Source organism: Uloborus diversus, chromosome 3 (genome assembly GCF_026930045.1).
Source record: "Uloborus diversus isolate 005 chromosome 3, Udiv.v.3.1, whole genome shotgun sequence".
Classification (NCBI taxonomy): Eukaryota; Metazoa; Arthropoda; class Arachnida; order Araneae; family Uloboridae; genus Uloborus; species Uloborus diversus.
The window spans coordinates 80,850,356-80,866,965 of record NC_072733.1 but is presented as its reverse complement, the minus strand read 5'-3'; the positions used below and the strand labels follow the sequence as shown (position 1 = coordinate 80,866,965).

General features: G+C 32.9%; 1 protein-coding gene across 1 annotated transcript in view; it reads right to left on the bottom strand.

The window, feature by feature from the left end:
• Window positions 1–16,610, bottom strand: part of LOC129218622 (pancreatic lipase-related protein 2-like) — an 86,215-nt gene that overhangs the window by 10,344 nt on the left and 59,261 nt on the right. The window contains exons 4-7 of the mRNA XM_054852940.1: window positions 15,378–15,486; window positions 10,704–10,820; window positions 5,861–5,977; window positions 2,469–2,729 (exon numbers count right to left, since the gene is read on the bottom strand). Coding sequence (XP_054708915.1) covers window positions 2,469–2,729; window positions 5,861–5,977; window positions 10,704–10,820; window positions 15,378–15,486 — 604 coding nt within the window. The remainder of the gene's footprint in view (window positions 1–2,468; window positions 2,730–5,860; window positions 5,978–10,703; window positions 10,821–15,377; window positions 15,487–16,610) is intronic.

Here is a 16,610-nt window from a genome sequence, read left to right as displayed (position 1 = left end):
AATTTATTATAAATTTTCTGGAAGTAGCACAATTCTGCACGATGAATACGTGTAACAGTGATGAGAGGGATTGAGATCAAAAATGACTAAAATAGAAAGGTTTTCCCTCTTCTTTATTTATTGATTGTAATAATTCTGACCACTATGCTTTAGTCGTTCATTGATTCATTTGCACTTTGACAATTGTTAAGAACTAGTTTTGAAGTTTGGGAATAACATATTTTTAATTTCTCTAATCGACAATTACTATATTTTCTTCACAAACTAGTTTATGTTTATGTAGAATTTTTCATTTCACTTAACTATCATCTTCTCTACCATTTTTAAACTGATTGTTTCAATTTATCATTATATAATTTTTATTAAAACTTTCCGTGATGTTGGTTTTTGCTCATGGAAGCAGAACAGTCTGTTCTTAAGGTGTTTTAATTATTTTTCGTAAATCATTTTTACTTTCTTCTATATCTGATATGCATAGAAGGATATTTGATTCGTTAAATTTCTCGAGCTCTGATTTTCGATGCGTGCTGAATAGCTGAATCCATTTCTGAGGATTTCCGAAAAATATCTGTTACAGGGTATCTGTGTGTGATCCATCTTTTTTGCTATGCGACTTTAATTTTGGAAAACTTCCAGGAGAGAGCCTCCACTGTAATGCCCAAATAACACACTCTTTATCATCAAGAGTCATATAAACTGCATGTCTAGATCTGCAATTTTGAAAAATTTATAGAAGAGAGCCCCTGATTCCTCCGCCCCCTCTCCTTAACACAATCAAAGACAATCCTAGAATTATGTTTTTGTAGTATCAATTTCGAAAAATTTCCGAGGGAATGGCACTGAAATTCACCTTCCACTAACATTATCAAGATCTATCAAAACTGCATTTTTAAAGCTACAAGTTCAAAAATTTAAGTGGAGCTCCCCTCTCCTTTCCCCCACTCTCGTCAACGTTATTTAAGATCGTCTTAAATTTGATTTTCGGGGCTTCAATTTCGAGAAAATTTCGGGAGAGCATCCGAAAACCCTTTTTCTTAACGTCAGAAAGTTCGGCAATAATTGCAGTTTTAGAGGATCAGTTTCAGAAAACTGCCTGTCTCCTAACCATAGATAGCTTAAAATAGCGTTTTTAAGACTTTAATCGCGAAAATTTTCCGGAGCGAGGCCTCGAATGTCTAGCAGATAGTCTAAAACCGCGTTTTTAGAACTGCAATTTTGAAAACTTATCAGAGAAGAGTCCCCGAACACGTCCCCTCTCGCTAACATAACGGTAGACTATCTATATCTACAATTGCGTTTTTGAAGTTTCAGTATTGAAAAATTACTGGGAAGGGACCACCGAACCTTTTATCCCCCTATCATCACCAGAGAGCGTCTAAAACTGGTTTTAAAGCTACAATTTCGAAAATTTTCCGGGGGAGAAACTTTCGGACTCCCTAGCTAAGTGACTATTATATTTCCGTTTCAAGGTTCATACTGTATCTATCTAGTAATGACTCCATCCCAAACCAGAATGTTGAATCCATTCTCCCTGTAGTTATTCATGCGTTAAAAAAAAAAGTGTAGCAAAACTTGCTTACTCAAGGTAAACGTTGTAAATATTGGGAAGGCGAGGCGGATCAACAATCCAACAATATTTGAGTTCAAATGGTATTTGTTAGCGCTACCCCCCCCCCCCCTTCCGGAATTTGACTGGAAATTAAACACTCTAAAAACTGTTTAACCCGATTCGGAAGCGAGAAAAATTTTTGGGGGAATTAGCGCCATTATGCATGGGGGGTGGGGGGTGGATGGGCAAATTTATCGTCTCGAAACGACGTTCATCTCGAAATCATCGTCGTTAAACATCGTCTTGTCAATATCGGAACAACTTGCCACACCCGCGGAACAACTAGCCCCAAGAAGGGGCAAGTTGTTCCTTCCTGACTTTCGGTACTACAAAATTAATTATAAAAAAATCTTACAAAATACTACATAAAAAACAGTTGTTACATCATAGGGGCATACATTACTCTATTTTACATAATCTCAGAATAATAATTCTAAAACTACATTTTCCTAACAAATTTTGAGATTGTTTAAAAAACGGAACTTCTGGCCCCGCTCTCCCCTACGTAGGGTAGATATAAACAATAAGTAGTGTAGATTTAAAAATCAAGTTTCAACTTGTCGGGGTTTCGGTGACCATGAAAGCTTAGATGCCGTTGGAAGGGAGGGGGGAAGAAAGAAATTGCCATGTCTAAAACTGGAATTTGCACTAGTTAAGTTAAAACGTGTGCATTTATCTACATTCAGTCAGTCATTGTTTTTTTTTTTTTTTTTTTTTTGGAAATTGTGAAAGGTCGCGGCTAATCCGCCCCGCGGGAGTTAACTGTATCTGAGAGGTACACGCGGCCTTTCATGTTAGTGTTTATACAGGGCCCGCTGAAAGGTTAAGTAATTCGGCTGAGAATTCAGCTTATACGTACACCAAAAGGGAATTTTTCCAGATGTTTTCAAATACATGGAGTGTTGAACGGAAGTGTTTCTCAAAGGCTTGTACTCATCAGCTCTTATACCCATAATAGCACACCTCTTGGTGTCTTTTCCGCATTCAGCACATTTACCATCGAGGAAGTCTTTCCAATCGGTGCACTCATATCCAACAGGCGTCCGTTTTTTATAGTTGATAGTATGGTGCATGAAATCTAAAGATCGTTGATGGTTGCAACTTACGAATCGCCGACTTCCTAAAAGGGTAAGATTATAATAATAAAAAAATGTTTAGTAATTTAAAAAGTCCAATAGTTTGAGAAAACCAGCTTCATTTATTTGATAAAATAATCTTAGAAAACCTGTATATTTTCATTCAAGCATGTTGGCAGTTGGTTAAGTTTTAAAGACTTGCGTGTTTTGTTAAATTAGTGTTTAACTCAGGATTTGGTGGGTTGTCAGTTACGTTAGGAAGTAGTTTATAGGAGGCCCCAACCAGGGGCGGCAAATAGGGGGAGCAAGAGGGGGCGGTTGCACCCCCAAATATTTTGCGCAGAATAAATCAGGAAATTCAATTTACCTAACGCGCAAATCAATGATCATATGCAATAGGAAGTTTAAAAAAAAAAAATCTGCAGATGATCTTCAGTAAAAGTTGATGAAATTCGAGACCTCAGCCACTAGCAAGCGTTTTTCGCTATTTGGATAAAAACTTTGAAATTCATGAATCATTTTCAGAACTTTCATAATAAAAAAAATAGATGGAGAATAAGTTTGTTTCAACTAAAGAAGAAATTTCCTCATATGGTTTAAATGCCTCATACTTGTAAGTGCAGTGTTAAGATGATGCTTCTGCTTCTAATGTGAAAGGGCAGTGCAGTGTGACTGGCCCGATTTTTACGAGAGGTTTCTTGGTATTTTGAGTTCATTGTTGCGCTCATATTTTAAATATACGTTCAGTTAGTGAGTGAACATTGATTCCTCCTGTTAAGAGGCATATATGAGCAGTTCAATACATTGTATACTTTCATGGAAACTTCTTACAAAAGACACGCTATTTCTGAAAAAAGTTCGGGCATCAACAGATACTTTTGCTGGATGAGGTACAAAATGGTCTTCAAAAGTTAAAACTAGAACTCTTGATCGAGCTCCTATTAAGAGCTTATTTGGATTCATTGGATATATTAAAAAATAAATAAATAAAAAAGTGACAAAAATCCACATGATGATGCAAAGTCAAATGATTGACTATATTTTGTATCAAGTAATAGATTCATTCAGTTTCTAATGAAATTAACGCAAGATTTAGTGATAAATCTAAGTTCAATATTATATGTGAAGGTTATTGAACAAGATAAATAAAATATTTCAGTTACAAGTAAAAGTTGCTGAACGGAGCAAAAAGAATTGTTTTGCGAAGAGCCAGTGTACTTCAATGATGAATCTTGAAGACTAGAGCACAAATTTTAAACTTGCATGTTTTTTTAAAGAAAAAAAGTTTTAAGATGCGTTTTCTAACATAACTTTGTGGCTTCAATTATTTTTTCACCGATTCCAATCAACTCACGACCAAACGGCACGACCTTGAGGGTCACGGATTTTGACAAAATTCTAGCTATAGGTCCATTTCCCCTAGGTATGAGTGCAGGTAAAGCGGTTTGACTGCATAGGCCCTGGTTTGGCTGCAACGAGGGCCCAAAGTTGCTATTTTGGCCCTAGAAATGCAATGGCGTTTCCATTGGAATTTCAGACTTCGACACTATGTTCGATCTCCCATCACCTTTGGCTTTTTTTGTTAGTAAATTGAGTATAAGGGAGAACATGTATTTTTTTATGGGCACTATCTAAGTTATTTGAAAAGTCGAAATGATCTTGCATTTTTTTTTTTTTTTTGTGTGTGCCATGTGCAATAAATCAGAGCTTTTTCTCCTCTCCATTTTTGCATATCAATGTGGGGTATCTTTGATAGCAGACGATAAATATCCAGTTAAAGTAAATGTTTTTATTAGCAAACGATAAATACTTTTTACTAGCACACGATTAATATAAAACGAAAATAATTAGTTTCATTTGCAAACGATAAATATCCTGTAACTATGTTATATTGTCATTCATGGGATTGAAATTAAAAGTAGTAACCAATTTAAATTTGAGAACCGCTTATTAAAAATTAGGATCCAACATAATTAATTTGAAGGTAAGCATGCAAATGGCTCATACTGCAGTACAGTAGCAGAAAAATGGATAAAAATGGTAATTTTAAAGGAAACTCTGTTGCATTCTGGGTCCAAATTATCAACTTCTGACCCCCCATTATGGCCAAACTAGGGCCTATGCAGTCAAACCGCTTTACCTGCGCTCATACCTAGTGGGAATTGACCTATATCTAGAATTTTGTCCAAATCCGTGACCCTCAAGTTCGTGCCGTTTGGTAGTCAGCTAACTGTGAAAGATCATTTTCGTGTCTCAGAAGGTTAGAGATTTTTTTTTTTTTTGGTGCATGATGGGACGAGCGAGACTTTCATCTTCAGCTATACCGCCAAGAGCATGCCGCTGGATATTGACGGAATATAGTACCAAGATTTCCTCTTCTTCTGGATTCCAAAAATCGTGCATTAAAAATTTACTTTAGAAACGGTAGTATCAAGATCTTTTCTGTTATAGCTGACTATAAAATATAAATTAAAAGTGTGGATATTAAAATTTGAATTTCTTTAATGATCTTACTTAAAAAAAATGTAATCGCATTTTATTCCACCACTGAGAAAATTCATGTTTAAAAAACTCGACCCCCCAAATGAAATGTTGAAATGCCGCCCCTGGCCCCAACTTCAAATGGTTATTAAAAATTTAAAGATCGTATATAATTAGTTATGTATTAAAATAATTCATCGTATAGTAATTAAAATCAGTGTTCATTTTATAATTGAGTGTTTAGTTAGTTTACACGCCAAATCCACGTGACCTGTGTTGTGCGCGCAGCTGACGAAAGTTGGTCTACGTAGCCACAACGCGCGTATGAAATTTAAAGTTTCTTAGATTTCTCCGGGACCCCTCATCAGATCCAGACAAAATTTACATCGGACCATCTGGAAATTTGGCCCTTTCAAAAAAAAAAAAAAAAAAAAAAAAAAAGAATTTTTCAAATCGGTCCAGTATTCTTGGAGAAATACGAAGAAAGGATTTTAGATTTCTACTTGGAGATTTCTTGAAGTCGGTTAAAAGCAAACTAGTTGAGATAACTTAAACATGATAAATGTGTCTCAGAAACGCAATAACAATCTGGCGTAATCATTTATTGGCGTACTTTCCATACAAGATAATTATACCGTCTGGATCATAACTATTCTTTGGAATGAAGGGCAAGGAATAACACTAAAGGAATTACCTTCATTTAATCCTTGTGTGATGAAGGACTTAAACTTGTCAGTTTTGCATCCTGGTTGATTCCTTCCACTGTTAGGGTAAAAATCGACATGACCTACTTGATGGCTCATTCCAAACCCTGAAAAATGAATTGCAATGTAATTTAGTGACACAAATAACAGAAAATTTGTTAAAAATGCTGTAGAAAATGTAAAACAGTAATCAGTCTTAATTATAAAAACAAAACAAAAATTACATTCTATCTTGAACTTATATAACATACAATATCGACAAGGTCAAACGACATGATCTACTTAATGGCTCATTCTGAACCCTGAAAAATGTATTGCACTGTAATTCAGTCAGCACGAATAGCAGAAAATGATTTAAAAATGCTGTAGAAAAATGAAAAAGAGTAATAATTTTTAATTAAAAAAACAAACTGTGCATTCTATCATGAACTTATATAACACTACTGAATACCAACTTACTATTTATGATCAGATTTATGTCATTGAAATAAAACTATTTTCATCAGAAAACATTGGTTTAATTCAATTTTCTTTTTTTATTTTAAAATTAAAAAAGTGATTCATCCAGCTTTTGTAGCTATTTAATTGAGGCTGAGGCAAGATCTTGCTCTTATCAGCTTATGAAAAAAAAAATGTTTTAGTTCAGTTAATCCCTATAAATTTCCATGTTCTTTTTTTTCTTAGTCTGCTTTCCCGAAAAGGAAAAAAAAATAGGCATGTATTTTAAAAATGTAGCTGAAAACCAAACATGAATTATTAAACAAATATCAAGAAATGAAAGCTTTGAAGGTAGGATTTTGAGAGGGAAAAACGTATGGCTGTCTGTTTTTCGATCTGATTTAGCGTTTGTCCCCCTTAATATCTTTCCCCGTTAATATAATCCTGTTCGAACAAACCTTTTTTTTTTGCTCGAAATATCTTTTTTATGATACTTCATTTTGTTGCTTCATTTTTTGAGGAAAAACTTTTCGTTTGACAAGAAACTAAAATTAGCGTTTACGGGGAAGTTTCTGTAATGTATGAATCTCAAATTAAAAGGTGAACTTTCTTTGAAGAAACTTTATGGGAAGGAAATTTTCATGTAGAACATTTAAAAAGAATTTTTCCGTTTTGAGCCATATTTTGAACACTTTGGAAAATTGGTTGAATTCCATACGCTTAACTTCACAGAGTTGTAATACCTCAAATATAATCACGACCTGTCTGATTTTCTTGACACGTGAAACACATTAGACCTGCAGAATTTCTTACGCAAAGCACTAGAGTAATTCCGTTCTTTAAAATAAATAGTTAAGACAAATCTAAAAACTTGCTGTGCGCAAAATTGCCCTACCCAACTGCCCAATTCTGCTCACCTCATCTGCCAGTAAAATAATAATAAATAATAATAATAATACGAAATTGAAATGAAATTGCAGTTACTAGCTAAAAAGGCCAGACTTAACTGCTTACTCTTTTTTCATGCACAGACATTTTGACAGATTAAAAATTTCTAGATAAGTCTGTATTGAGGGATTATTATTGGTTCATTTGAGAAGAATTCTTCTTCGAAAATTATTCGTCTTCAGAGGGCACAAAGAAAAAAAAAAGAAATATATTACCTAGTTTGAATTTATGGCTTGTGTGAGGTGGTAGAGATTCCATTTGCTAAGTATTCGCAGCTTTTCATGGAAATGTGTCTGGAATTTGTCCAAGATCAGTAAAACAGAATCAGCTTTTTTTTGACTTAGTATCTATACCTAAGAGTTGCAGCCAATCAAAAAATAAATATTTATGTATCCATCCAATCTTAGTACAGCCATTAACTGTTCCCTTTGGACCTCCATGTTGAAGCTGAAGAGACATTTTCAAGCTTGAAGATATAAACTTAGGACTAACGAACTGTTGTGGAACCAAATTGTGGCATTTACAATTTTTGAGCACGATTTTCATGTATGCTGAAGATTAATTGATTGAAGATTAATTTTAACCATAAAACTAAAATATTAGTGCTAGTAACATTTAAATATCTTACTAAGTTTTAACTGCGCAGAATTACTCCCTAAGAATTGCGCAGAATGATGCGACATTTTTCTATACTGCCATGCTGCTTAAAATGTATTTGGCTCGAGTACATTTGCAAGGAATATGCAAAGCCAGAAGTAAGCGTTTTTTAAGGTACATTTAATTTTAACAAGAAGATTGTTATAAAAAACGACAGGCGAAAATATTATCACGCACCTAGACAAAAACACGTATAAGGTCGTCTTCTTCCTCACATTTAGCTTTCATGTTCTCCTGCGAATGACAGTACGGTACACTCAACCATTTGTATTACAGTACACTCCCGGAATAGGGTGGCACGGTACCCGCGGATAAGAAAATTTGCGGATAATCGAAAATAGGTAAAAACGATGCTATTGTATGCAGATGCTTAAAAATATCAATAACACTCGCAAATATAGACAACTGAAAACAAGGGTTTGTAAACGCACAAAGGAGGGGAGAAAATTTTTTTCAAACTAGATCCACTCACTTGTTTAAGCGTGTAAGTTGTCTAGATCTAAAATTCAGTACTTAGTGCAGATTTAAAAATCAGGTTTCAACTAGTCAGATTACGGTGACCCTAGAAGGTTAATGCAATTGAAAGGGAGAAAAGGATAGAAATTACTGTATATGAACACGGGAACACAGGAGTGCAGAATTGCTCTCCTACGCAGAATTTGACCACATTTCCCTAAAATTAGCACCTCAGGGAAAGTTTGAAGCATATTTAAATCTTGATGTAAAACTCACATTTGCCTGAACAAACTCTATTGGACAGAATTTTGACGTAGAAAATTAGACAAAAAAAAAAAAAAAAAAAAGGCGGTGATTTCAAAGCTTTTTTATTTTAACACTATTTTCTTAAGCTTTATCGCCTACAGGAGGGATTCTAAACTTTTTATTTAAAAATCAAACATGCATACACAGAAGGAAAAAAAGAGGCGGGAATTCCTCGGAAAAATGAGAAACTAGAAGATTAGCAGACATTATATTCTTATACTTTAGTAAATAGAAAAAATATATAAAATATATATATTATATGGATAGCAACATGCATTTCTTTATAGAATTAACATTGGTAAATGTAAGGAACTAATATTTCAGTAAAGTAAAACCACTGAAATTAACTTTAGAGCACAGTTGCTAATTGTTAGAACGACGTAGTTTACGTATGTGAACAGGAATTTATTTTTTTAGACACATACAAATCAGGTGATCACAGCAAAATTTGACACCCCAAGAGATAAATTTGGCTCTCAAAACCTTGTACAAGAGTTTCTTATGTTACACAGTAACAAAGTTCTCTGCAAGACCGCTGACACAATTTAGGGTACTCAGCAATTAGGAGAAAAATTGCCTAACTCCACAGTAACTTGAGCGGGATATTGTGCAAGTCCTTTCGAATAATGTTCATTGTCCATACTAATAAGAAGATGAAAGTTCGTCTTCGTTTGAGGTAAATTTAGAAACATATTTTTATCTGCTGTTACATTATTTTTAAAATGTCTTCTTGGAGAAAGTAATGTTATATCGAGGGGTATGTAAAGAATAATTGAAACATACCATTTTTATACGCATAACGAAGATAACTGAATAAAGAACAAAGCTTTGAACTTTTAAACTATCAATTTAATTTTAAATTTGGTGCCAAACATGAGTGAAACTTCTGAAAAAGTGTAAATCATGATACAAATTCGATTTTGAGGAGAAGAACGCGTATGCATTTTGTGTAATATGTTTACAGAAAAGAAAATTGAATCGAAATTACATTTTATAATTTTAAGCACATATGTACTTGAAGGCAAGGAAAATGCTAATTGTTTTGAATTTAAAACTCAGTGAAGCACAACATGACAAGGAGTCACTGCATTTAGTTTAACATTTTTCATAATTATTATTCCTTTCATATGTGAAAGGAGTCAGTCGAAATGCTCCGTGATACTACATTGGATTGGAATTTGAATGCATTGCTCTTGTGAATTTGATTGGCAGAAATTTGCGGTTCTTGAACGTAATTTCACTGATGGGGATCTTTCGTGAATTGATTTGAATTATATTCAAGGTGGGAAATGGCACAATTGATTCTGATGTGAGAAAATCAGTTAAGCTCTTTCATGACGTTGACAAATTAAACAAATTCTCAATCCTGATGAACTAAGAATTAGACGCACAGTTATTTCATCCTTTATAGCCATGATTTATTGAAAAAGGTGAGTTTGGTTACATATTTCCAAGTTCAAACAGAATATGCTTAAGCAAGCATAATAAAGTTAGCTGCAAGTTGAAAACAGGAAAAAGTTTTTTTTTGGTTCTTGAAACTTATTTTAGTGATTACAAACACAATTAAAATGCGTTTTCAACTTTTCCAATTTTATGGTTAGTCTCTTTTCACTTTATCATATTGTATCATCTCTAATTAAATGTAGAGGTAAGGTAATATAGCCCACCCAGTTTGAAGGATATGATGGCTATACTTTGTTCTGAGGGGAGTATTTCTTTAAACACTTGTGAAAGAAATCAATACATTAGTGTTTTCACGGAAATTGATCGTTATTTTTGGTATACTAGTAGGTAACTAGTAAAAATTATATAAAAAATATTAATAATAACAAGTGCTACATTGGGGGTGGAAAAGGAAAAATAATATTTCAAACCGCTGAAAAAAATGTAAGCGTAGCAGTTCTTTGTGATTAAATTCAGTCATTTTCTTTAAGTTAAGTTGAATACAGATAGAAACATAATTAGTTGATTCTTATACTTCGGCTTTCTTAGCTGTGATTTATGATATAAAATAATAATATTTCATACCGATAAACATTATATCTGTCGCATCAGAATGTATAACATCAATAAAATCAGCGTCTGTAGGATCCAGCCTCACACTTGGTGGCATATTCTGAAAGTATGGTTCAGCAGGGTCGCATCCTGAAGAATAGAATCAACTTAAGATCTTATTGAAAATTAAAAAAAAAATGCTTAATCAACTAAATATATCGAAACATAAACATGTTATGAAGTTGACGGGCCTCCATGGCTCTTTTGTACCAGGCATACCAGGTTGCTCTGGCACACAAGTCTTGTTTCGGATGCCAGAGGTCATGGGCTCTATTTCCACCGGTGCCCTGGGTGTTATTTCCTTCTCTTTGTGCTGTAAATGTTTCCTGGATTTGTCCAAAGGAAAAGGCGATTTGTTCGCTGTCCCTGTGTATGTGTAGCTGGTTAGCTTCTGGTATAAGTAAGTAACAATAAATATGAAGTTCATTTCTTGGAAAGTCTTTGTGATGGGGTATTGTGGGATTGCTTGTTGATTAGCTCCGTATGCATCAGAATATAAGAAGAAAATGCAATTGTAAGTTGATTAAACACCATAGCATTCATGTTGTAGTACTTACTCGCTACTTTGGAGAATAATTCCAAGAAGGAGACACATAAGGCAAATAATTAAGTTCATTTTCAGAAAAGTAGAAGTGTGTCAAATTTATTGATTAATTTATGTTTTGTTATGGAGAAATAGATTTAAGTGGTAGGAGCATAAACGAAAATTGAATAATATTTTCAGCATTTTAATCAAAAATTAATGTAAAGCAAATGCACTTAGATTCATAAATTTAGGATATTAAGAAATTACAAGGAAATTACACACGGAAGCTAAAATTTCCCTCTCAAGACAGCCAAAAAACTTCAGGAAATCATATTCTTGTATTTCGCGATGGCGCTGATAGGACGACAGAAGAATTGAACTAGCAAAGAGAGTATAAAGGTAAAAGTTGCGGCAAAACAGTGTATAACCCACAGCTGTTGTCGGATAGTAGGTGTTATAAACTAATGTTATGAATTAATGGAAACACCTATTTGACTGTCCTTTGGCACGTGAGCGCTCGCAAATGAAAGTAACCTAGGAACTTGTAATCGAGTAAAATATCCAATGTAGGCTTTCAAACAGCTTCCAAGAATATAAAGACATGAGACGTAGTTTCAGGATGACTCATCTTTAGGAATGTAACATCAGAGCTAAGAAGTGTTACAATAACTAGTAAAAGAATTATCAGACCTGTCACGGCGGCTACTGGTATGTCCGATTAACAAATTTTTAGGGATACCATTTATAGATTTTTAAGACTCTATTGCCGATAAGTCCGTACTCCCTATCAAATGTAATTCTCTCATGGCATCATACTGACAGCTCTGTTCAGTCTGGTGTAGAAAACAAATTAACTAGAAACTTCATAGCATAATTTTTTAAAAAGAATCTAGGTATTCAATGGACTGAAAGTCACATTGTATGTCAGATGGAGAACACCAGAAATTTGATGCAATGAAAGAAGAAAAAAAAAAAACAAAAAAACAAAAAACAAACTCGAATACCATGTTGAAGATACTCCATTACCAGGAACTTTTTATCCAAGGAGAGGTTACTATGAACTTCTCGTTAGATCTTCATGTTCAATCCTGAACCACAAGCTTTACTTGTCAGGATACTATTCCGTAATAATTCAGTAACGACACTGGTGTTCGTCGGGCTGCAACGAACGCAGATTTCCTCTTTATGAATGAAACAACTGACCGGACTGCATAAACATGTGTTTTGATGAAGCGAATATTGACTGTTTGGAATAGCTAGCATTTTTTCCAGATTTGAGCCTCCTTGAGCATACATGAGACATACTCGGAAAAAACTTGAAAGCAGTAACACACTTCCTACTTCCCTAATGAAATGGAATTTCAGAGAACATTAAGTGATGAGTGGAATGACATTTCCTAAGAAGAGCTGATCATTTTGGTATTTAACATGCAAAACCGATGTATTGTCTCTTTTGCAGCACATGGTAAACATATAGCCTTAATTTTCATAAAAACTTACGCTGTAACTCCTATTACTCAGAAATGTATGCCTTAATTCGAGCTAGGAAGCATGTTCCTTATTTTTATTAGGTTCCGTAGTGCATTCACTCTATATATTGTACTCTACATTTTGTTAAATAAACCGGTTTTATGCTTGCATTGCTTTTGTTGCTTTTTTTGTCAAATTTTCATCATCCCTAACTTATGAAATTAAATGTAGAGAGTTTAAAAGTCCTTAAATAGCAATTTAGTCCCATGAAGCAGGTGCAAAAACTTGATAAATTGGTAAATAAAAAAGGAAAAGTAACACAACATATAAAAAGCAAACATCATGCTTATTGGCTTTTAGAACAAAATAAAAAATTAAAAATTTGAAAGTTTTCAGCGGGAAAAAATTGTGTGTCTTATCTAAAACTGTACACAGTCATTTTATATAACATGTGACAGGATATAAGTAAAAATAAAAGCATAATTTGTCTCAAGAGACAACTCCTTCCGTCCACGTTCCGGTTTAAATACACTGTTGCAAATGCAACTGCGTTCATCGCATTATTTTAGAAAGCTTTTGAAATATTCAGTGTTCAAAGGCACACTTTTACAGCAACTGTTAAAATACACTGTAAACGCATTAAAAAAAATGTCCGTATATTTTTCAACGTGATTTTTTTTGTTCAACAATATGTATCTCTGGCGTACATAAAAAGTTATTAAATAAAGTTATTGCGCAAACTAAGTTTTACAGAATTTTTCATTTTATGCTTTTGATTGAAATAACTAGGTAATAATTTTTAGATTTGTTTAAAGCACAAGGAAATGGTTTCTCAATTTTAGACTTGTCGAAAATTTAAACTGTTTACTTAAGTGGTGGTTAAAAGAATAAATTAAACTATATATTGATTTCAGAGACAATAATTAACTGAATTGATTAGACATTTAGAGTGAATCAATGCTACGGTTTCTAGGGAGCATAAATTAATTGCCCAAAGCACGTGTAATTGACAGGTCTCATAATGTGAAAGTTTAATCATAGATGGGAATTTTTCTTGCTCGGAGTAGGGCAGCTTCAGATCTTTAAGTGTGATTGAGGTTGAGAATAAGAAGAGTGGGATCATTTACTATTTGGAAGAATCGATGGTTACTACTATGATGTATTCTGAAACAGTCATTTTTATTAAAAATATTTGTAACGTGTATTTGAAACTTAGTGATTATTTTCCGTCTCTAACGGGATTGGCTTACAAACTATTTTCTTAAGTCTTGGACAGTAAATTTACGTTTTTATTTTAGCTTTTTTGAGGTAAATTTAATGATTCTCCATCTTAAAATACTGTATTAAAGGTCTTTCCTGTTGACATTGAATGTCTTACTTATTAGTATCATGTTGCCGTTTTAACATTCTGCTCAGATTTTCAGTTTTATTCTTGCTAGCATTGTGTACAGTTTTCTGCTATTGAGTATTTTTTTTTAACAATTACAGGCCTATTTTATACTAAAACATACTTCAACAAAATGAAAAAAAAACTATCTAGAGATGTTATTAACTTATCTTATTACTTTATTTTGTGTTGACTAACCATTTATTTTGCTAAAAAATATTTTGAAACTGCTTGTTTAACAGCTGTAAAATAAAGTTATCATTGATACTGACTCTTTTTTAAACAGAAAATATGCTCACAACTAAAACTTCAAACACTATTTAAAACATTCTTTTTCATTAAAACTTTGTTTATTTGGATGATAGTTACCAAGGTGATGTAAATAATATGCACAGACATTTTCCAATTTTTCTCAGATATATGAAGAGTCGAAGAGTCACCCAAGAAATGTCCAAAAGTTTTTCGATCTCCGGGGAAACTCCTAGACATTAAAAAACTAAAATTACAAGTGCATTACTTCTAAAATGTTTTTTTGTTTGGTTAGGTTTATATTTTTTTCCCCAATACCCAATTTCCCTCGCCCAATTGGATAAGTTTTCAAAAATTTTGCAGTAGTTAGATGCGTTTGAGTTTGTTTAGGAATTGACCTGAGTGACTCGATTGAATAACGGACATACGTTTAAAGTTGAATTTTGAGGAGTTTTACTTCAACTTTTTTTGCATTCAGTCTCATTTAATGAATGATGTCTTATCTAACAAAGCTCAATCTTTTTTACGATAGAAGCATGAACATTTTTTTTTTTTGCAGTTTTAGAAACAAAGAATTTGGTAACATGAGTGACAAATATGTATGTATATTGTAGTAAACTGCATTAATTGAGGAAACTGCACTTTTGATAAAAGTTTGATTTATGAGGCACTACACTCGTCAATCAAACTATTGTCTAAGATTCGGAACTTATAAAACAGTTCCAACGTGAGAGCTGCAAAGGAAATTGCTATTTAATGGTTAAATTTATATTTTGACTTAATATAAATTTATCATTTATTGTAACACTAGAGGCGAGTGTAACTGGAATTATTTTTAAAGTCTGATAAATACAAAATAAATAAATAAATAAATATTTAATAAAGCAAATGAAATTATAATAAAGATAAAAAGATGATAATTTAATGAAAGAAAAAATCAATCAAGGATTTAAACTATTCAGAGTGAAAAAAAGTCATATTCAAAAGCTCATAAATTAGTGAAAAAAAGAAAGACCTGTAATTCTGCCTAATGTTTTTAGTCTCGCACCAGCGTAACCAGCAATGTGGGATCCCAAACTGTGGCCAATGATGTGACAATCTTCTCTTTTAATACCCTTGTATTTCTGCAAAAAAAAAAAAAAAAATGAAGTAGCTATATTGTATCAAAAAAAAAAAAAATCTGGAACATGCTGTTAAGCATCTTAATTGCAATTACTTTTACCTCATTAGAGAAAATAACTTGAAAAGCTGAACTTTTAACCACTTGTATTTTTTTAAAATTATAATGACACCGCGTTTTGAGATTTCATGTACTGTAACAAATCATTTTAAAGAAGAAGCTTATGTGTCGGGTTTTTACTTTTAGAAGGAGAAAATAACGTCGAACTTCAATGGAATAATGACATTTCCTTTTTGCGAACTTAATTGAATCTGTATAATGACTTTTTCTTTCTGATTCCCTACTTACTGCTTGTCTGTTTTCTTCTCGCACCCCTTCCAAACTAATAGTTTGATGATAGTTGTTAGTGAAAAAGGAACTCCACTGCCGTCATTATTTTCTAATGGATGCTTTTGCAGATGTTTGGAGTGTCTTTTGCTTTTAAGTAATATTTAATGACGGTGTATCACAAATGATGACATTAAAACTTTTTAAGATCTATAACTTATAGTATCATGCATTGTTGAAACAGATAAAATTAGTTAAAGGAAGTATTTATTCCTTTTTAGGAAACATTTCTTATCAGTTTTCACATTTTGAAGAGTCTTCGTACTGATGATTTAAATGAAATCAAGTAAGTTTTTTATAGACACGTAGCAAGTGGGGTTATTATATAATGATTATTTTAAGCCGCATATTTTTGTTGAATAACGAAACAAAAACTATCATGTACTTAGAAAATAGAAGATAATTTTATCAGATCTTCTTTATGGTATAAATTAAAAAGGCTTTAAAGACAGTACTGTTATTACGATAAAGAAGGCGTAGTAATGTCATCCAGAAATCAGTGAGTCTTAAAGATCTAAACAGTTATCATGATGACTCATTAGTAGATAACCTGAATGTGTAGAACTTTTGAATAATTTTGAGAAATGCGTAATGTACTTCTTATGTTTTTTCTTTATTATTATTTATTTTAAGTTTTAATGTTTATTTTACAAATAAACAAATATAACAACTAAGGTAAATACACCGGTCGTGGCCAGTGCTAAAAATTTCAACAATTTGGTCTGTGTTGTGACCCCCCTC